This window comes from Nipponia nippon, unplaced genomic scaffold (genome assembly GCF_047370975.1).
Source record: "Nipponia nippon isolate SJK-2023a ecotype South Korea unplaced genomic scaffold, ASM4737097v1 scaffold_16, whole genome shotgun sequence".
In the NCBI taxonomy this organism is placed as follows: domain Eukaryota; kingdom Metazoa; phylum Chordata; class Aves; order Pelecaniformes; family Threskiornithidae; genus Nipponia; species Nipponia nippon.
Genome location: NW_028262332.1, coordinates 12140432 through 12162553, shown reverse-complemented (window position 1 = coordinate 12162553; position 22122 = coordinate 12140432). Strand labels below are relative to the sequence as shown.

General features: G+C 45.7%; 1 protein-coding gene across 9 annotated transcripts in view; it reads left to right on the top strand.

Annotated features, from left to right (window-relative positions):
• Positions 1-22122, top strand: part of MAPKAP1 (MAPK associated protein 1) — a 107605-nt gene that overhangs the window by 71927 nt on the left and 13556 nt on the right. For 4 of the 9 annotated variants that reach the window (XM_087753375.1, XM_087753374.1, XM_087753381.1 and 1 more), the window contains 3 exons: positions 7784-7891; positions 16486-16626; positions 21698-21835. In XM_087753375.1, coding sequence (XP_087609501.1) covers positions 7784-7891; positions 16486-16626; positions 21698-21835 — 387 coding nt within the window. Of the gene's footprint in view, positions 1-7783; positions 7892-16485; positions 16627-18283; positions 18554-21697; positions 21836-22122 lie in introns of those variants that run through there. The other 5 variants (XR_015703784.1, XM_087753378.1, XM_087753379.1 and 2 more) reach the window with 5 other exon arrangements.

The following is a 22122-nucleotide window of genomic DNA, read 5'->3' as shown; positions in this document are numbered from 1 at the left end:
TCCTTGTGAAAGGAGAAACTTGAAATAGGAAAGTATCGCAGACATCAACATTAAATGTTTATCAACTATTTTCTTTTGATTGCTTTCCTGTCTTACTTCTGTACGCGGACAGAGCCTGAAACATAGCTCATGCTCACTTTTGCTTATTCGCTTTCTGCCTGGCATCTACTGCCTTGGCTATTAGGCGATGACTGCCTAACTGTCTTTACATTTCTGATTTTTCATGTGTTATTTTGGAATTACAGCTGTACACACAGGAGCGCTCGAGGTCCCGCGTGCCCGGCAGTGCTGCGGCGACAGCGTGCTCCCACGCTTTCCTCCCAGCGAGCGCGAGTTGGTGTGACGCGACCGCCGCCGCCGCGCCTGCGCTGCTCGTCCCGTGCAGCAGCGCTGGCCCTCGTGCGAGGGCCGCCCGGGCTGCGGGAGCGGCGGGCGAGGGAGTGCGACGGGGACGGGGGCTGGCTGTACAGAGGCATGGAAATCCTCCTACAGCACCGTATAAACTTCTGCAGTTGTTTTGGGTGACGGGCCAAAATATCACGCCGTTCATCACCACGGACGTTCAGGTGGTCTCAGCTCCTGGCATAGCGCTTGCTGGCTCACTGGGGACAGGTCTTCATCTGCTGTAAAAGCAGACGAGTTTTACTGTTCTGCTGAAATGCGGCAGGGTGCGGACCCCTTTCTGCCGCAGGCCTCAGCAGCTCTTGCGCTGGGAGGCTGAAGGTGTTCTCGCACCAGAGCCGTTCTGTAGAGAGTCGTCTGAGGAGCTGTGCCAGGAGAGTAAGTTGTAAAACTGATCCACGAACAGTAACAAGCCACCATGAACAGACAGTAGTCACTGAGAGATTTGGTAGAGGTCAGATAGGAAGATGCTGTACTGCTAAATCTGATGTATAATATGTCCCTCGTATCTGCTGCTCTCTCGGGTGTGGATGGTGGCAAGTGTTTGTTGAAGGAGTTCAAGGAGAGACCGGTGTACCTTGGCTTCCTTACCAGGCGAACTGCAGAATCGTAAAACGAAACTGTAGCAAAGAGCAGAATTAATAGATGACATGCGGGCAAATGCAATATACTGAGGAAAAAAATCGGCACGGCTTTTGTAGAGCAGGTTGTGCCGGTGAGCCGTCTTTGAGGAAGCCGGAGACCATCTGAATAAGGATGATGTGTTTTATATAGCATGCTTAGATTTCCAAAAAAGATTTGACAAAGGCTCATAAAGCAATTAAGCTGTCACAGGATGAGAAGGAGGATCCTCACATGGATTAATAATTGATTAAAAGACAGGAAACAAAGAATAGGAATAATGGCCCTCCGTTATTAGTAACTAGGTTACTGGTGGAGTTCCAGTGGAACTGGTAGAACCTGCATTGTTTCGTTAATGTGGGGCATGGAAAAGGATGTGAATGCTGATGTGACAAAATGTGCTGTTGATACAAAAGAAGTAAGAATAGTGCAAATAAAAGCTGTCTGTGAAGCACTGCAGAGGTATCTCACAATGCTGAGTGACAGGACAATAAAATGAGAGAGGGAATTCAGTGTCAATGAGTGCAAAATAATATACATGGTGAAAAGCAACCCTAACTATATGTATACAATGATGGGCTCTAATTACCTTCCATCAGTCAAGAAAAGTATCCCGGAGTCGTCATGGGTAGTTCTCTGAACATTTCAGCTCGGTGCTTAGGAGCAGTCAGAAAGACAGATTGAACATCAGAAATCAGGAAAGGAGCAGAGAACAAAACAGAAAGCATTACTATGCCAGTCCATAAATCATGATGCGCCCACATCTTAATTGTTATGTTTTATCTCAAAAAGGATAATATAGAAGTAAAAAGATACAGAAGTGGATGAGTGCAAAAACGGATCAGACGTGTGAAACGCGGAGCAGAGAAGATCTTTTCTAGTTTGGAAAAGACAGGAGCGGTCTGCGAAGTGCACGTGGCAGAGGCGGTAAATTGGGAGGGTTTTACCACGCAAGACGAGAGCTGCCTGCCCCAAAAGCGGTGGGTTGGCAGTGGCTTTTGAAACAAAAGGGAATACTTTTTCTCACACAGTGCAGTAAATTCTGGAAGTCAATGTTATGGAAATCAGAAATTCAGAGGTATTTTGAACAAATGCATGGACCATAAAGGGAGCAGAAGCAGCTGACAAAGAGCATAGCTGGAACTGGGGCTCTTGTGAGAATTATAGGAGCTCTTGAGAGGGAGGTAAAGGTAAGGGATAAATAGGACATAGCGATGTTGTCTGTTGCAGAGACTAACACTAAAATATAGGTTCCGTTCTAAACCATTTGGGGTTTTTTGTTTATACTGTTTTTTTAGTTTAGGTTTGACAACTCCACAAATATTAAATTTTGAGGTAAGTCTTTCTGTAATCCGCATTTTGCCCTATTAACTATTTGGAGATGGAGGTGGGTTTCGTTTGGGGTTTTGTTTAAAGCCTCATTCTCTTTTTAAGTGTTCGTGTTTGTTTATTGTGCAGATTCACCCCCTGACCGAGGTATTCTTCATTGCTATTGAAAGTTAATGGGGGAAAAATTGCATTCCAAACATTTGAACCTGTAGTAGTCATGGCTGAACTTAGTTGATCTCTGGTGATCGGTTCAATTTAGTTACGATTTTTAGCCATTAGGCTGGGGCTGAATGATGGTGATTTGGTTGAGGCCAAATGTCTGTAGAAAATTGGCTGTTTGATAAGAGCCCTGTTATCAGAGGGGGATACTTTCTCATTTACATTTAGATGAGTATTGATTATTTATTTACTCAGAGAAGTGAGATTCGTTCCCAATCTTATCTCTCTCGTCTCTGCTTGTCAGCAGAAAGAGAGATAGAGCTCCTGACATCAGCCCAAGATAACAGCACTTTGTAGTGAAGATAAAAGTTGGAATGGGCCTTTTTCTAGTCTTGACTGAAAGGATAAGTTTTAAAAATTAGAACTGATGGGTCATGCTTTCAAAACCCCATTCTGAAGGCTTTGCAGCTTAAATGGCAACAGAATTGGTTTGTTGTTATGCGGATGGCCATTCGCCTTCTGTAAGAGAGCTGCTTAATTTGATTATGCGGTGGGATCCTTCCTGGGGCACCTTTGTGTTGTGCCATAGGGAAGCTGTGGGTGTAGTACTGGGGGCTGTTTCTTTGTTATTAATTCCTGATAAACCTTTCTCTGTTTAACGGGGTATCTTGAAATAACGAAGTACAATGGATATCTGTAGGCAGAAACCGTGGTGTGGATGGTTAAATGGGGATTTTAGTGGAAGGGACATGTGTTACGGAGGACCAGCTCCGCAGGTGAGGCGTGCGAGCGCGGCCCTGGGAGTGAGCACCTCCGTCTGTTGACCAGGTGCTGGTCTGTCACTACACCAAAACGAGTCTAGAAGAGAGAAATTGCTGTTGCCGGTAGTATTTGCTGCGTGTGGTTTAGGCACTCGCTCCTGCATGCGGGGACGCTTTACCAGGAGCGTGGCCCAAGAATGGGGAAGACCCAATGCCTCAGGCCACCAGATCTGGCGGAGAAGGGGCCCGGCTCTCCCACCCTCCCGGGGAGGCCGGGGGTGCCTCTGGGGCCCCAAACAAATCTCTGCTGGTTTTTGGCCAAAAAGAATTCTCTTGAAGGTACAGCCACTTCTCTTTCACCGTTCTGTGGCTCGTTTCAGACTGCTGCCTTGGTTCCCTCCTTCCTCTCCAGACACATGAACGCTTTTTTCTCCAGCCCTGCTTGCTTTAACCCAGCAACGGTTTCTCGCTCTCCAAGAATTTGTGACAAAATTACAGAACTAGAAGAGGGGTTTCTATTCATTGGCTTTGTCTTCTGGGTATTTTGCCCTCGCAACTTCCATTTTAATGTACTTGCTCCCAGCTTGGTGGTGGAATATAATACGCGTGGTTTACTCTCCGCCTTGCTCCAGCGAGCAGCGCCGTGCGAGAGCCCCGGGCTGCAGCCCCCGGGCGCGGGACGTGCCGGAGCAGCGGGCCCTGCATCAGCGGGGGAGCTCTGCCTGGGTCGCGGGCCAGGACAGCTACGTGCCAGGGTTTTAAAGGTTTATTTTACAACTGCGCAGAGCGTTTGCATCAGATTACAGAAATCCATAAAATCCAGCTTTGGTATTACCACTTGAAATTTTGTTGAAATTCCCAGAGCAGTATTCTGTTAGGAGACCATTAAATTACCTAATATTTCTACTACAATGACATCATTTGAACTTGTGAGAGAAGTCTGGTAGTAAAACTCCTCCGCAGAATCAGCCTAACATTTTTCATCTGTTGTGAAGCAGAGGTTGTGTAAATGTGTAAAGATATTTAAAATATATTATTTAAGAGTAGATACTCTCTAAAAATCCATTTACACGTTTTTATGAATTTCTTAGTATTTTCTGTTTTAAAGGAGTTACTCATATGGAAGGTTGCCTTGGTTTCCGACCTGTAGCTCTATTTCATTGCTTTATTAGCAGACAGTCATGACACAAACTGGATAAAACAATTTACCTGATCACAGGATTCTCAAGTTGCTGCAGATAAAAATCCTCTTTGACATTGGCATGGCGGTGTTGAAGGTTACGATCACCGATGGCTCTCCGCAGCGTGGCGGGAAGCTCATTCAGCAGTGTGGGGATTGTTTCTGAGACGGGTGATGTTCTTTTGAGTGGATCCAGCTGGTGGAATGGGATCCACGCAGAGGGAGGGTAAACCACTGCCAAGCTCCCACTTTTAACCTTGGCCCCTTGTCGCTGTGTGCATATGATTCTCTGCTGACTTTAAGGCTTTGGTAGCATTGCTGTCTGTCCTTTTGCCCCATCCCACCGTCTCAGAAACACAGGGGCGAGTCCATCCCCCTGTGCTGGAGAGCGCAGCCTGTGGTTCAGTGCCAGTCCCCTGCTGCAGCTCTCGTGCAGCACTGAGCCTATGAAAGAAAATGGTATGAACAGAAATTATTTAGTGGTGAAGGTATAATACCTCAAAATGTGTTTTATGGAATAGACCTGCTTGGCTCACTGCACACATGTTCTGGGTGCGTCCACCCTGGAGGGCACCCGTGGAGGTGCCAGGCGAGGCTGGGCGGGAGCGGAGCCATGCTCAGGGAGGCCTGTCCCGCCGTTAATGGTTCCAAGAGGGGCTAACTTCACTTCTTCCTCTGCTCTGACTTTGAATGTTTTTGGGGTGGGAGTGGGAGAGAGGCTGTAATGAAGAACCAGGGAGCTGGGACACAGCGATGGGCGCTGGCGTCAGCAGGCCCTGGTCCCAGTGATCGTGGGCTGTGGCGCTGGTGGAGGCACAAGGCTCCGTCTGTGGCAGGAGCGCGTGGAGTTTGGGATTTGGTACCAGGTACCAAGAACACAGGCGTTCAGATGGGAACCAACAGTTCTGCTGGCTGTCGTTCAGCCTTTGGATGTGGTTTGGGAACCTCTGGAAGGCACTTCTTACAAACGGACAAAGCAAGCAGGTTTTGCTGTTGCTGATTCTGTTTTTAAACCTGCACCAGTTTTTAAATACAAATTGATTTACCACTTTGATATTTGTTTCAATTCAGTGTATTTTGCTTCTGCCTAACAAGCCAGGCCTCTGTTTATTTAATTTATTTTAAATTTTTAATCACATTTCCAGTAGCTGGGAGAGGAGAAATGATGGTGCTGTATGTATTTGCCTTTCTGCTGTTTGCGCTGGTATGAGACGTCTCTGCTGTTTCTCGAGCGCAGTTTGTTCTGTAAACGCTGCGACCAGCTACACGTGCGGCTGCTGATGGCGCTGGGCGTGGAGGGAGCAGTTGTGCTTTCCTCCTGCGGCCTGCAAACAGCCTGGCTCTGTCTCTGCTCTGAGAGTCACCGGGAACGAGGGGGCTCCGTTTTACGGAGAAATAATGTTCCACTTCGGGAGCAGAACGCGCTTGGGCCGTGCAGCGAGCGCTTCACATAGCTTCTGGGGAGATGAAATGAGAAGCTGTAATTGAAATTCTGCTGTAGTAAATTTAAAATTAATTGGCTAACAAATTCCATTTCTTAGGCATGCCATCTGAGGCTAAAATACTTAATTTTTTTATATGTTTTAAATATTTCATCATATACTATCATAATTCAAAGTCAGGAAACATTCAGAAATATTTTAAGTACTGATAAAGAGGGAATAGATTTCGTTATTTCAGTTCTAGTTTTTTTTGTTACATTAAGACCTGGTTAAAGGTGCTTTGCATCACTTAAAGTTTTTTTTAAATATCTGTTTAGCATTATTTTACTGGATTATACAGAAATTAAGCAGCTGAGAACTTCATGTGAGCAGGAGGGGAGATCGGCCCTGCGCTGCATGGGGGTGCAGCGAGGACGGGAGCGCGTCTGCCTCCGCCAGCTCCCGCCTTTGGAAGTGGCTTTCTTCTGCCCGGGGCCCCCTGGAGCCTGGCTTGCCCCAGCCACACCTCTCGGCCCGTCGCGTCCCTCCCGCCGGCTGATCGGACAGCAGGCCTGGAGCTGGCTTACAGGGTTTCACCTGGAATGGTGTTACTGTGTTCTTTTTTGATTCCAGTTAAGGTGTATAGTTCAAGGATCCATTCAACTAAAAGATTTTTAGAAAAAAGTGGCCTAATTTTTGTAAAAACAATTTTTAATACATTTTCTGTAGTTGGAAAACAGTTTAAGTAGTATCTTTCCTGCAGTGATTTGGTTTGAGAAGAAGGCAGTTGGCACCTGAATCTTGAAGATCTACAGTTAAATGCAGTGTATATGAAAATAATTCATATGAAGCAACAGCATCTGTACGCGCTTATGTTTGATGCAGTTCAATGTTAACAGTGTACAGATCTCTGGAAAAAGATAAAATCTGTCTCTCGATGACTCTTTCTGCTCCTTGGAGCTGTTGAGCTGCTGGTTGATGCCGAACTCCAGCCGGCACGGTATCTCGAGTCAGTCTGGAAAACAGCGCCGACCACTGCCGATGTGTAAGGCGATCCTCACCCCGCGCTGCCGAAGGGCAGCCTTTTGAGAAAGGCACCGTTGGCAGAGGTAGAAATAGCCAAATTTGGTGTCAGGGAGCTGGTTTTCACAAAACGCAATTCATAAAGGAAGGGTTGCTTTCCTTCCCAGATACTGCTCAGTGCTCTGTGCAGACGCTGCCGCGACTGCGGCAGCCTCACCTGCGCAGCCCGGCTTTCCTTGGCTTTCCGTACCTGCGGAGAGCGTGTGTCCGCGTGTGTTGAGCCTGTGCTGAGGAAGCAGGCTTTCCTCCCAACGCACTCGGGTAGGCAGGGCAGCTCCTGCCTGGCGGGGCCGGACTGCGGCGTGCTGCAGCCCCGAGCGGCGCGGGAGGCGGCTCGTCCCCCCGCAAACAGCAGCCGGGGGGACGTTCAAGCAGCCTGTCTGCAGTCTGTGAAGAGCCTCAGAGAGGGCAGAGCGAAGGGGAGCAAACACATTGTGTTTTTTCACGTCAGGAAAGATGCCCAAGTAATGCAACGTAGATGTACACCAAGGTCTGAGCAGATGTTTCCTACAACAGGCAGTACCCCTGCCTTGCAGCGCGGGCAGGGTATTTAATACAGCCTCATCTGGTGTGGTAGTAATGCAGAAATGTTGGACAGGAGTTTGTCAGGGAGTGTTAGACAGCTGAAGATGGCTGGCATATGTTGTTTCCTTGCACACCATCCTCCACCTTTTTATGATAGGGCCCTTCCCTTTGGCAAAGAGCTTTGAAACATAAACATCTACCTGCCTTACTTCTGGGCTACGAGTAATCTCATGTTAGTTGAACGTGATAAGCCATCACTTTGCTAGAAAACAGATGATTTTACAAGTTACTTTATGTTTCAGGTCCTCAGTATCGGCTGGAGAAGCAGAGTGAACCTAATGTCCCAGTAGATTTAGACTGTACCTTGGAGAGCCAGAGCACTTTGGAATTCTGCCTTGTCCGGGAGAACAGTATGTTTCCCCTTTTCACTTTTGCTCTTGTAAATTGCTTAAACTCACATAAGTTATGTATTTTGGAATACAAGCTGTACTGTCTGGGCAAGTAAGTTTTGATGAGACTCTTTCCTGAGGCACTTTCAGTTGTGCCAAAACAATACTCCAGAGGGAAATGATGGATTTCGTACCTTCTAGTAAATAGTCTGCATCCTGTTTATCGCTTCCTGATTAATCTTTTTTCTGTTAAACTCTGCTCTGTAAAGTTATGACCAACCCTGAAAAACACTGGAAATACAAAACTTTTTCTGTTGCGGGCATTGCTTAGTGAATAACGTGATTGGTCTGCAGCCTATTTTGCCATGTCGATACGGTTGTTAGAGGCACTGATTATTTCTAATAGAATTTAAAGAAATTAACCATGCAGGTACAGCCACAGCAGTCTGATGATTTTTAAAGTGCTAGACAAATAACCGTCTCACCAGCTATGCTCAAATATTTTTATTCTGTTACAATTTTAATGGTCCTAATGTTATTCCCCGATTTATTTTTTTACAAGGAATTATATGAAACTTTAAAAAAAAATTAACATTGATTTGTGTTTGTCCTCCATAGCATTTTGGTCCATCCTTCCTTCTTTCTAACAGTCGTGCTCTCACTTTGGGGTTTTTTTTCATTCCATTTTAATCCAGCTATAAAAATGTTGATTGTACTAATGAGGAAACCGGTAGCATTCATGCTTTCAGCCAAGACCATGCTCAAGAGCGTTTGCTGCAAACAATCATAGTAAGAGCCCGTTTCAAGTAGCAGAAGAGGTTTTTTTCTTTCCTTACAAAGATTAGACCTTTCTGTTTATGCTTTTTGGCTATAGCATTTTGTATTTTATCCAGAATGACAGCAGAGCCTCCCCAAAGTACCTCCTCATTCCGGTGGCGAGCAGTAGACTCTGCTGCCATGTAAGGAATAGCAGAGGGGAGGCGCGGCTGCCGCGAGCTCGCTGGCCGTACGTCAGTGCTGGAGCTGAGATTAAGCGCTCGCAGTTTGGGCTGCCGTTCTCTGTGGAGTGGGACTTGCTCCCAAAATATTCTTGATGCTCCTGGTTCGTTCCTTCATGAAATGATTCTAAGAAACTGCAGGAGAGACCGCGGCAGAAGGTGGCAGGGGTGCTGTGCTTGAGGAAATGGAGCAATTTTAACCTCGCTAATCAAGTTGCACTCTTCCACAAGCCAGAATTCACCGACGTCTGCATCCTGGCTATTATTTTTGTATTGATTTTTAATCTATGAAAAGATGCATACTAGTCATACTTTCATAGGTTTTGCATGTGTTGATTAAAAATAACATTTTTTTTAAGCCAGGCTCTGTAATTAAAAGTATATTGTATATACTGCATTTTTAACATATTTTCATCATCTGTGGAGGAATCCCTGCTGTGGCTTGTAGCTGTATCTAGCGCTCGTGAGTGACTAGGTTCAGGTTGCACTGTTACAGTAAATCTGTCCTAAGTTTGTAAGAGGTTTAGCAGGAGGCATTCGGTCTGCTCTGCATCAGTAGCAACTGCTCCAGGAGAGCCTCAGAGGCCTGGTCACAAAATAAACGTCAGTCGAAATGTCGGGGGAACGCTTTTCCCTTTCCCTGAAGTCCTTGTGCAGCGACTGCTCCTCTTCCCTCCTAGGCGAGGGGACACAAGAGCAGGATGCTCAGCAGAACGGAACGGGGAAAGGTGTAGGATAGATCCCTGAGGCTGTCAAGTCGAAAGTACTCTCGATTCGTGAGCCTTCCTGGCCCTCCTTAAGCAAATTGACCGTGCCCATCTAAGAGCGTGGTCTGGAGCCCCCGCTAGGACGGTGATTCCCCCGAAGGGGAAGGCCCTGGGCTGGACCCCGGGAGCTCCCCGGAGCTCCCCATGCTCCCGCTGCTGCTGCAGCCACCATCCTCCCCTGCTGCAGTGGCATCACGTTGGGAGGTGGTGGCTTTTTGTCCCATTTATGGGTCTCCTGTTTGTCAGCCAGCGCCTGGAACATGGCAAAGCGAAGGCAGAACAGACACTTTGCCTCTGTAGAGTTCAAGAGCAAGTCACTGCTGCAGTTTGTTCAAGGCTGACAGTAATCTAGGCAAAATAATAAATGCTTACGTGAAATCTGTCTCTTTTCTGCTGTTCTGTTACTGAATGTTTTCTGAATTGACACCAAACTCGAACAAGGAATGCAGGAGAAATCTTCTGCTTGTAGTTTCTCCCCCAAAATGTGGGTAAATTTAAAGTGATCTTCCATTGTCCCCGCTCGGGGAGATATGTGAGACACCCACGCAGTTAACTCTCTGCACACAGAGCTGCCCAAGGACAGCACGGTGCGTACCATCAGCCATAATTCATGCATTGTGCAGCGCCTGGTTCCCCCAATACACAATAAGAAATTGAATTTCATAGTTGGCATGGCATTAGAATAGAAATATTGACAGTTGCGCACTATTAATAAACTAATAGCTTGAAGATCCTAACATCAAAATGAAATAGCCATTTTGTGCATTTTGTTTTTATTTCAAATATTTTTAGCTTAGATGTGCCAGTCAGGAAAAACTCTGTTATAACAGCTATTATTTTTAAATGTGTTCTTCATAGTCACATATTCATTTATAAATATATATATGTATGATGCCAAACATCTGCTAGTAAAATAGCTGCCAGTTTCCTTTGGGCAAATAGAAAGTTTCTATTTCAGAGTATTAAATGAAACAGAAAACTTTCCATTATTAAGAAATATGTATGGAGAAAACCCCTATCTACCCAGCATTTACTAATGGCATTCAAACTAATAAACTGTTTCCAGTATGCAGAACTTTTTAACTCACACTAAGATTTATCTTTACACTAAAAGCCTGCACTTTGTAATGCGAAATGCTTTTATGTGTAGTAGCAAACTATTCATGGCTAATTTAGTTTTATTCTTACCATCTTACTTCTGGAAAGTTCCTCTTTCTCATTTTATCATTAGATAGTAATTAGTATTCAAGAGAAATTGGTCTTAATATATTAAAATTGGTTTAGTGCCTTTAGACCTGTACCAAAGCCAATGTCTTATTGGAAAATGTAATTGGGGACTCTGTGTATGTAATTAATTGTATTACAATTAAGAACTTTCATTAAGCAATATACTAGTACATTAAAGTAATAAGGGACATTTTTGCGATGCAGTTAACTTTATATTTTGTTGTTTTATCGAGGAAATACAGGTTCAGTTGCTCTTGAATAGGCTACATATGGCATTTCAATATTCTGATATTACTAATGTGTCATTTTTTAATGTCCTCTAGTGCTTACGGGTGTCCCTTTTGGATACGGCTCCTTGGTTTAGCTTCTGGCTTGTTTTCAGACTCAGGCTTCTGGTGCCTGTTGTTTCATTACTCTTTGTCCCATCTGAAAATCAGGATCTTCTATGAGGAGATTGGACTGAGTTACGAATATAACTGTATTCCACAGTAGTTCAAGTACTTGAACAAAAATACTACCTCTATATGTAACCTGGTTTAAAAAGCCAAAACAAAGCAAAAAACAAACAAACAAACAAACAAACCAACAAAAAAAAAAAAAAAAAAACACAACAGAGTAAAGATCTCCAGCTGTTGTTTCCAGACTGGGAAATATGTCAGTTTTCTGGATGAGCGTCAAATGTAGAGGCTGCAAACTGGTGCCATGACTGTGAATTCTAAAACACGGTAGTGCCTCACCACAGTGGCTGTCTTGAAGTGTAGGAGTGTGTAGCCCTTGATACCATTTTTGCTTTTTATTCAGCTTCTGTCAGCAGAAAAGACCACTCCATTTTTTTAAAAAATAGGAGTCTGTGGTTTAATGGTTTGTATGGTTTTGCTGCACAAGCAATCTGAGCAGAGATGGAGAGCAGTCCGACGGGCTGCCCGAGTCCCTCCTCTGATGAGGACCGAGACAGGAGAGTTCATGAGCATCAGATGGATAAAGAAAAGAGACACAGAGGTGGATGGAACGCATACGCTTCTGCATGGGATCTCCCTCCCTCCAGCACCATGCCGTCTCACACGGTGACTTTGGGTTTGGGGATTTAAAAACATCATTTCTGTGAGTACATCATCAGCTGTGCAGTGTCTGTGGTTCTGTCCAGGAGATGGAGTCTGCAAACACAGACTGCCTGTGCTCTCCGCTGAACCGGACCTGACTTAATTGTCACCTACGTTGCATTTGAAGTTCAGCAGCATGGGGCAACCTGCACGGCGTGTACACAGCCCCGAGCACGGCAGGGCGCTGCTCTGCCAGGGTGCCTGCAGTTGCTGCTGAGTGCAAGCAATTGGAATGAGTAGAGCTTGTAAAAGGTGGTGGGAGGTTGGTCTCAAGTTATCCGGGTAGTGCCCAGCGTAGCACCGAAGCCGTGGCTGGCGGTGCCGGGCGAGCCGGCCGGCTGTGCGGGCAGCAGGCACCGGCTGCTCTGCCCCTGCGGGCAGCTCCCGCGCCGCCGGCCTGAGCCCCGTGTCCAGCACCAACCTCGCTCTGCCCCCGCGCGCCTGCTCCGACGGCGGGTGGAAGCACTGGCACCAGGCGCGGTGCGTAGCAGGATGTATGAGTGTACCAGTGTGTACCAGTGCCAGGATGCCGGAAAATCAAGAGGCTCCGTTCAGCTGTGCCGCACGTTGCTCTGTCCCTGGCTTGGGGATGGCAGAGCAGAAGCAGGGGCTTCCTCCCAGCCGGTCTTTTCCTGCTCCGGTCATGGATTTTCCTACCCTACTTCTCCAGTAATTAAACCCCGATCCTGGGCTAAGGGAACTGCCTCCCACATAGCTGTGCTTTGCACTTCATGCAGGTTCTTCTCTTGTGCCTTGTTTATCCCACACCTGACTTCAGCTTTTTTCACTTTTTCTTTCACAAAGTAAATCTTAATTAGGTAAACTATAAGGAAAAAATACAGAGGTCCTTGCAAACGGAGTCTTCATGTCGTTATGGGAAGGAGTTTGATTCTGGAATAGGAATCTGTTCCTCCCAGGCCGGAGCGGCCTCTCTGCCAGCGGAGCTGTAGTGCTGGGTCTGCTCTTGGGCTAAATAATAGACCTGGAGCATCCACTTTACTTGATTGTCTTCCCAAGCAGAAGCTTTTACATTCAAAAGCCACACTGTGATCTCCATTACAAATACCCTGACAGGCCTGTAAATATTTGACAGGTTTATTCACAGCTGCTTGCATGTGGAAAATATTTTTATGATTTTTCCCCCAATCAGCTGGTGGAAATGGCTCTTCCCTCCGCTGCCGAACGCCAGCAGTCTCGCAGACATCCTCGCAGAGCTGCGGGGTGAGAGCAATATGCCAAGTTCTGCAGTCAGGTTTTTCCCTGCAGGGCATTTCTCTCTGTTGTTACTGATATTACTGCTATTATCCAATGCACCCTCAGGGGTCCGCGTGTCTTGCCATCTTTAGACAGATGATCTGTTTTGATGGTGGAGTTCCTGGCTGCTCTCCCAAGAGCAGCAACTGTAGAAATTCTGTAAACCTGAATCCATTCACAAAGCTTCATAAAACAAAGTCAGCAGAGGTTACCGATACGCGGAGGATCTGAAAGGCTTCCAGAGCAAAATCCCACTGTTGGGCTGCTCCGGCTGCGGCAGTTAATGCTCCTGCAGTTTAGACACTGACAAGGTGCTCACGTTTTTAGTTACAGTGGCAGTTTTTTCCCCTGGATACGATCTGGCAGGCTGCTAATTTTCTTTCTAATACTTTTAATTTGAGTGTGTGAAATCTGAGGAAACTCAGCTTCATAATAGCGGTGTGAAGTTGCCACGGAATGTCCCCGCTTTGCCGGTAATTCGGCGTGGATGGGGAGGCTGGGGCAGCCTGAGGCCAGGCGGGGAGGCTGGGAGCACGGAGGCAGCCGTCCCTGCAGAGCGCTGCGGGAGCCTCGGTCTTGGGAAGTGTTTTAAGAACATTTCGCAGCGGGTGTGAGGACGAGGTTAATATGTTGCTGTTCTTTGTGCTATTTCTCAATTTCTTATCGCTGCCGATTCAGTTTGTCTGCTGGTGCTAGCACTTCTTTACATATAACACAGTACTTAAGACCCCGCTGCCTGCAGTGGTGCCCATTGCGCAGAGGTGAGCCTCCTCACCCGCCATTACAGCGCTGCCGGGCGCTGGGAGGAGGCCGGACACGGCACAGGGCGCAGGACACAGCGCACGGCGCACCCCGCCGTCGGAAACGGCTCGCGGAGGCAGCTTCTCTTTGAATCCTAGAGCAGGGCTTCATTAGGGGCAGCACTAATGACCTCCCCGCAGACGGGGTGCACGGGGCTCAGGGTTCCTCTCCCCTCCCGCCAGCAGCGACCCCGCTGCGCTGCTTGGGTTCACGCCGTGTCGCTGTCTCTGGGGGTCCTTCCCTGCCCGCTGTGTCCCTGCCTGTCCCCAACCCCTAACTGCCCTGCGGGCAGGGCGATACCCAGGTGTAACCGCGTGGTCCCGCTGTGCCGCGGCCCGTATCCCAGCACGGCGTGCTGTTGCCATCGGTGAAAGAGGGTCCCCGTTCGCTCTCGACTGCGGGGCAGCAGTGCCATTGCCATCCTCCTGCTTTGCTTTCAGGCACCGCCATGCCACAGTGTTTCAAGACGCTTTTAAGTGCACCAAAAAGTTTGACATATCTCAGTGTATCTTTGAAGTACTGCAGCATGAGGGTTTGACATGATACATTATGATAATCCATAGTATAGAGACATTAACACAGGGGTCTTTGACAAAATACATTGTAATGTCTCTGAAGGAGCCATTACAATTTATCTTGTCATTCTGGAGCATAGAGTGGTTGCAATGTTAAGATGGCTCTGCATAAATTCACATGTAGGCTGTTTCATTTGATTTTTGGAATTCTTTCAAGTCGAATGGCACAGCCCAGTTTGTAGCTTAACCCTTCGCTGTCCCCCTTCCCCAGAGAAAGGCCCCAGTTGCCTGTCCGGAGGCTGTGTTGGCAGCGGCGAGGAGGGGGCATCGCTCGCCTGCTCTCCTGCGGGCAGGGTGGAAAGCTTACGTGACTAACGTCTGTGAAATGGGTATCTCCTACTTTATGCTCTCAACATGTATTTTGACTCATTTAACAGCAAATGCTAACCTTACTTTGATACAGACATGAAAGATATTTATCATAAGCAGTGACATTTGTTACTGAATTAACAGATAGAAAAGGGAACGCTTTCAGCCAGCAGGAAAAATGCTCCATGCTCAGGTGGGGTTTTTCTTCTCTCTCGCCTCTCGTTTGTCCTGCTTATGGCCACCACCCCAACAGCTTCCCGTGCTGAAGCAAACGGCATGTACTTCTGCAGCTCTAAATTACCCCGCTAAAGGGGAGCCCGCCTCTGCATCACCAGTATGTGTCCAAGACAAGCGCCAGGGTTCTCTTCCCCTGGGAGCCGGGGCCTTTCCTGGCAAACCGTCCCCTTGTCGGGGCCTAAACATGGAAACTCGCCCTGGCTTCCCTGCGAGCCGAGGTCCCTGAACGGGGTGGGAGTTCCCATCCCCAGAGGGAAAGGGCCGTGCGGGAGGCGTGGGTGTTGAGGCTGCTCCCACTGTGCAAGCCTCGAACAAAATGAATACAAAAAAATCTGACAAGTTCTTAGGCTGCTTTGCTGGATCTTTAAGACTTGTACTAAAATTCCATCATCTCATCTTCCCATTATTAAAATTTCAGCAAAATATAAAGTTTTCATTAATCTCGTGCAGCAAATTTAGTACTCTGAGCTGGCAGTTGATTCAGCTTTTAGGACTACATTAGCTGGGATATTAAACAAAACGTGTCATTCTTCAATATCTTCTGTAAGAAGCTAAATCAGTTTTCAAACATATTTATACCACTTTATCTAACAGCATCTGAATGATCATTTAGAGCTGAGATGCTTTATTAGCAGCTGGCATAGAAATTACTCTGCACAAAATTATATATCGCATTATAGTAATGTTTAAATTGGTGTTAATCCAACGTCATAAAATGTAAAAAATCTTTAAAGTGAGTTATATTTTTTCAGTAATTGGCATTTTGGCTTAATGAGATGTTACCTTTTATAAAGCCAGTACCTGCAGTAGTAATGAGAATACTAATCAGTAAATAAAGCGCAGCTTCGGTACTGCAGGGCTAAGATCCGAGTGCCCAAGGCGTTGCCGGCGCTGCAGCAAGACGCCAGCGTCCCACCCCACGCAGGGGATGCTGAAACACGGGAGAACTGCGCTAGGGCGCGCGTCGAGGGCGGCACCTGAAAATGCCGCCCTGGCTGGGGACAGGCCCCCTTCGCCGGGCCCCTTCCCGGGGCGGGAGGCTGTGGGTCAGCCCCCGGGGATGTCTGCGGTCCAGGGCAGTCTCGTGTCACGTGAGAATGCCGCTGGGATGTTGCACTGCTCTTCCTGCGGGACGCAAATGTGTATCCTAACGCCCTTAATGCATTGCTGATTTTGTCTTTGGGTGGAGGGTGCGAATTTCCTCCTCCCAGAGACACAGACCTGAGCATTGTGTTCTTTCTTAAAAAGCCGTCTGCAGCTGCAGGCGTCACAGCCGTACTTACATGCTAGCTGAATCGTATGCCGTATTTTAAACCTCTCGTTCATTACTGTTGGCTTGTTTTGCAGGTTCAAGAGGAGAAGAGGTCTCGGAGGAGGACCCTCAGATCGATATAGCTACAGTTCAGGACATGCTCAGTAGCCACCATTACAAGTCCTTCAAAGTCAGCATGATCCATAGGCTTCGATTCACCACTGATGTTCAGTTAGGTAAATCAATCCGTACTATAACGCTTAGGAAAATGGAATGGTTCAGACCTTCAGCCATCTCTAATAGCTGACTGTCCATCTCAGATGTTTTTAAAGCAGTCATTATCATGGTGGTCTGTTTTATCGTGGAGCACATCCCTTAAAAGTGTTGCTAGCATTTCAGCAGTTAAAAAAAATTGCTTTCAGTTGAAAATACTTCAGTATTTTTATTATCCACAATCAGCTAGCACATGTTTCTTCTGAAAGAAGGCCATTATTCAATGACCCCCATCTCTTTTTTTTAATCTAGGCTTCCTAATGGAAAGCTTCTTGCCAACTGTTTTGTTATTTTTAAATGAGGCTCTGCAAAATTGGGAATGATTAGGTTTTTCCTTTTCTGAGAGTGAAAGATTTTAACGACCAAGTGGAAACTGGAGGTGGAACAAAATAAAACTAGCATTCTCTAAAGGTTTTATATTGTCCTTATTAGCTTTCTGAATGCTTTTGAAAACCCGAAGGCCAAGGGATGACAGAATCTTGAATTATAAAAGCCCTATTACTGTTTTAAAATGATTGAATGGCTTTTTATCTTTGTGTTTAAATTGTGAAAATTTGATTAATGATGCATTGGTTGGTGACCTGTGACACTCCTGCAAATACCTTCCATAAAGAAATGATTCAGCAGGAAAATATTAAGTGCCATAATGTTTACAAAATATATTTTTTCTGTAGAATTCAGTAGAATTGTTAAATGTACACTATAGCAGTTTCTGTATTTTTGTCACTGCAGTCTCTTCATTCCTCCATCCTTAAGCACATCTAAAAGTATAGGTCTCTCAGATTTTTACAGAAGAGGCTTTCTTAGTTTATTTTGAACTGTCTTGTTAGGGAAGGATTTATACGCTGGTGCTGCAGCAGGACAGCGCTGGGCATGTTTTCTGCTTTTGAGCCAACTGTCTGGGGGTGATAGTTTGCTTCCAGTGAAGTTTGACTCACTGTATCTGGAAAGTGTCAGAAATGAGAGCTTGAAAAGGTCATGACAGATCACTAAAGATAAATGGTTAAGGGAGAATAGCTGTTAAATGAAACAAATGGCTTAACTTGGGTAGCAGTGAAGGAGCTGACCCTGTCCAGTCGTGTAAGGACCATAAAATTTCCCTTTTATAACAGTATGTGAACTTGTGTATTTTTGACGGCAGTACACTGGCAATGTGATTTTTATAATGTAATTACTTTTTAAAAATGAAAGAAAACCCCAGTGAGATATTCAACGTTTGGGCAAAAGTACAGCATCAAAACCTCTAAATAAAGTCAAAATAAGTGTATGTTGCTGGGTTTTCTCATGAATTTTTTAAAGATATTAAAAGAGCAATGCTGGTAAAATAAGCATTGAGGTGCTCTTTGGATTAGGGCTGCTGAGCGTTAATGTGTTCATCTTCTGCGAGTGACAGACTGCTCCATACAACCTGAAATGTAAAAAACGATGTCTAATTATTTTTTCATGGCTCCTCAGTAGCTGTGGTTCGGGAGCTATCCTGGGTCAGTTTAATGATGGCCGGTTGCAAAGACTTTTCTCTGTGGCATTTTTATGTCATCAGTCCTACGTAACAGCCGTAGCAAAGCCACAGTTTTCCTAGCGGGTGCTGAGAATCCAGAATAATTCCATTGCTCCTTACAGACAGTATCGACGGTGTCGGTAGCTGTGCGGGAGGGTATCGGCTGTCAGGCTAGCTGAAATACGGCACGGTGGTTGCACTGGAAATATCTGTGTGGTTTTGGGGGCCAGTCCCAGTTTCCCAGGCTTCATGTGGAAGGGTGTTCACGTGCGACAGAACGCCGAAGTGGTGGGGAAAACCCTCAGCGTAGCTCACCTCCGCTCCCTGCCGTTTGCTCCGACGCTGTGGGACATCACACGTCGCTGGATCTGGGTAGGCTCTGCACTGGATTTCCTTTCAGTTGCAGGTGACAACAGTGTGAGCGATGTTTGTGAATTACTGTTTGCACACTGGTACTTTTTGAAACGTTTTCGCTGTTTTGAGGCCTGAGCATTGAATTTGAGGCAAGGTTTACTGAAAATATAAGCTTGGTCTTCTGTAAATTGTGCATAGTTCTTCTACAGTAAAAAGCGATACGTAGATGACCATGGGAGGAGCGACCACCTTTTGACTGGTGGTTTTATTCCAGTGGAAATCTTTAGCCGTGGCAGTTTAAGGTCGGGGGGTTTATGTTTTAGCTCATGTTACAGTGTAATGCACATACCGTAGTGCTATCAACATTTTTACAAAGGTTCTCGCATGTTGTGAAGGAATAAGACACATTTGCTTGGGCATCACATTAGCAAAACTAGAAGAAGCATATTGTCTTGGAAAATTACTGCTGGCAAGTATTTCAGAAAGGGGGGGGCAGTTGCAGACCCCAACAAAGGAAGCAAGAACAGAACAGTGTTACTGGACTAATGTATCGATGGCATTTCTTTTGATAAAATGAATGAATTAAAAAAATAGTAGAAGAAGAATTTTGACTCGGTTTTTGAGTATGACTAATTTGTGCTGCGATACAGAGACTGCAGAAGCCACATACATAATACTGTTTTGATTTTAGGTTTCAACACATACAGATTGTGAGAACAATAACACAAAAAAGACAACATTCTTTGTCAACGCGCTCTTTGGATGTGAGTGAGCTTAAGCCAGCGATGTCGAGATACAGAAATAATGGATGAAGTATACAGCAACAATTTGCAGATAAAAATAATAGAAGTTAAAGTGTATTTTACATGATAAAAAAAAGATGAAAGAGGAGGAAGTCTGTTACATCTGAGATGGTTACAAAATCCATGCTTGGTGAAGTAGCCTCTGCTGAAAAGATTGATGCAATGGGGAGTGACCTTGGCTTGGAGCAGGAGCTGGTGATGTATGTATGAGCATCTCTCTGCTAAATGGACCCAGATTTGTAGCACTAATATACATGGAAGCCCAGAACCAAACTCAGGATGGCAATAAATCAACAGCCACTTTGGGTGTCATTTCTGGTTTATATTCCACTATTGTTCTATCACTTTAATTCATGTCACTATCATCTGTTCATCTGGAACAGTTTTATATAATTTTCCAGTGGAGTTACCTGACAAATCCTATCAAATTAACAAGGTGCATTAACAATATTGACTGACTGTGAATTCTGAAGTTGCAGGACCATACAGTGAAAAATGTTTGAGGATATTTTCAGGGGTGACGTTTTTAGAGGAATGCGTGGGGAACAACCCTCGTGCACAAAGAATTTGCACCTTTATTTTTAGAACTTGCCTTGACTTTTTTTTCAGCGAGAAAATAAGAACTTGTACCATCAATTTTGCATATTTTCCTTAAACTACAGAAAATGCCATTTTGAATAATTAACCAGTGCAGTGAAATAACAATGCCGATTTTAAATAATCTGTCCAAAATTAAATTACAAAACAAAATGGGCTCCAGATACAGCATCAGCCTGCTCCAATTACCTAGTTCTAGCAGTCCTTGTGTTAATTAGACTCTTGATACAATGCTTAATTGAAATGCGATCTCTCTGATGTGACGTATGTTTAATGACAAAGCGCATTCTTGGATGAACAGAAGGGGGGTGCCGTTGTTATAACCTGTCCGAGTGGGCAGGGTTAAAAGGAAGGGCACCTTCTGTTGGTGAGGGGGCTGCAGCACGGCGCCCGCTGGAGGTGCCCGCTCCTCGCTGTCTGTCTGCTTTCCTTTGAGAGTTGCATGAAATAAAAACGAACGTGGTTTGCAAATTCTGCGGCTATGACCAGACTTTAGGAAATACTGAGTTAATTTGGGAGGGCTTGGGAGAGTCGTTATGTGTGTGGCATACTTTTATTTTGTCACATCTCTTAAAAGTTCTATCATCAGCTGCTTTAGGTTTTCTTGTGCTTCAGATGAGCCAAGCGTAATGTATTTGAAAGCATCATAGCCAAAACCCTCAAGAGGGAAAAGGTTCTCTCTGCTGTTTTTCCAGAGATGCAAGAGTTAAATGATGTTTAAATACTTTTTTCCTGTATTGCTTCCTTTTGTTGCTTTCTCATGAGCTTCACCTATAACTCATGACCGAAGCGATGTAATTATGTTTAAGGCTCCACACACCGCGATGTAAAAAGCACACGGGGAAGTTTGCTCGGTCGTGGCAACAGCCACTGAACAACGAGCTGCTGTTCACCAGCGCGGCGCAGCGGGGCTCTTGCCCCGCAATACCGTGATAAAGGCCGCTGTAAATTATGGCGAGCGTCCTGTCCCGGGCCGGTTCCAGCGCGGTCAGCCCTCAGCCCGCCCAGCAGCCTCCCGCTGGAAAGGCTGCTCTTGCACGACTGCGGGAGTAATGCGCAGAGGGGTGGTGGAGGAATTTTCTACTCTGGCTCACAAAAGGTCTGCTGCAGGGTTCGCCGTGGCCAGGGCGGCCTACACGCAGCAGTAGGGAAGCGCCAGCCATCTGGGGAAGCCCGTGTTGGGAAGCAGGGCCCGGCGCCCGTGCCAGGAGCTACACAAATCCTCAGCTTGCTTTCAAAGCAGCCTAATTAGAGCTGGCTTTAAAATGCCAGCAGTGTGAAAACGCGCAGGATCTCTGGGACTGGATGTCTTTGTTTATGAGTATCTGGGTAACACAAAGAGCGGTTCTGTAGTGCTGCGAATGGGTGTTGTCCTCTCGTATAGCGGATACGGCGTATATGCTCTATAGGAGATAGAACAGGGACGGCGTGTGATAGTGTCTATTACATATAATAGCGGTGACTGAAAAACTAGCAGTATCTTTTTATAAATCTTGCAGCTCGTGTAGCTACTGCTTCCAGAAGAGCTCTGTATGTGTTGAGAAGAATTTTTTCTGTGATGTTTCTTTCTTGTTGGTATGCTTATGCAGGAGAATAAAATGCAGATTATCAATGCAGTTTGATAACCATTTGCTTTTGGTTTCAAAAGCTCCCGTGCTTTCAAAAAGCCCAAAAGGGCAATATACTTTCATCCCATTTAAGATTTATAAAGTGCGTCAAACAGCTGATATCAAATTGCTTAAACAGCTCACTATTGTGGCTCTCTATTCTTTCTCATCTCAGGTATTTCTGGAGACAAGGTAGAGATAGACCCTGTTACTAATCAGAAGGCCAGCACTAAGTTTTGGATTAAGCAGAAACCCATTTCAATCGATTCTGAACTCCTCTGTGCCTGTGACCTTGCGGAAGAAAAAAGCCCCAGTGAGTAGTCCTTTTTATTTATGTTCTCTCTTCTCTCCCTCCCTGTATGTGTTAGATGCCCAAAGAATTATTGCTACCATGTCCTTTTCTTTCTATAGGTGTATTTTATTCATTATAGGATGTTTTTAATCTGACTCGATTCTGTTATAGAGAACACAACATAAACAGATCCACATTTTATGGGTGTCCTTTTAATGCTGCTTACAGCTAATGGCATCGTGAGGAGTGCTTCTTGCCCACTATCAGTAGCTGCTAACACTGTCGTACCAAGGAGACTGGCTTTGCCT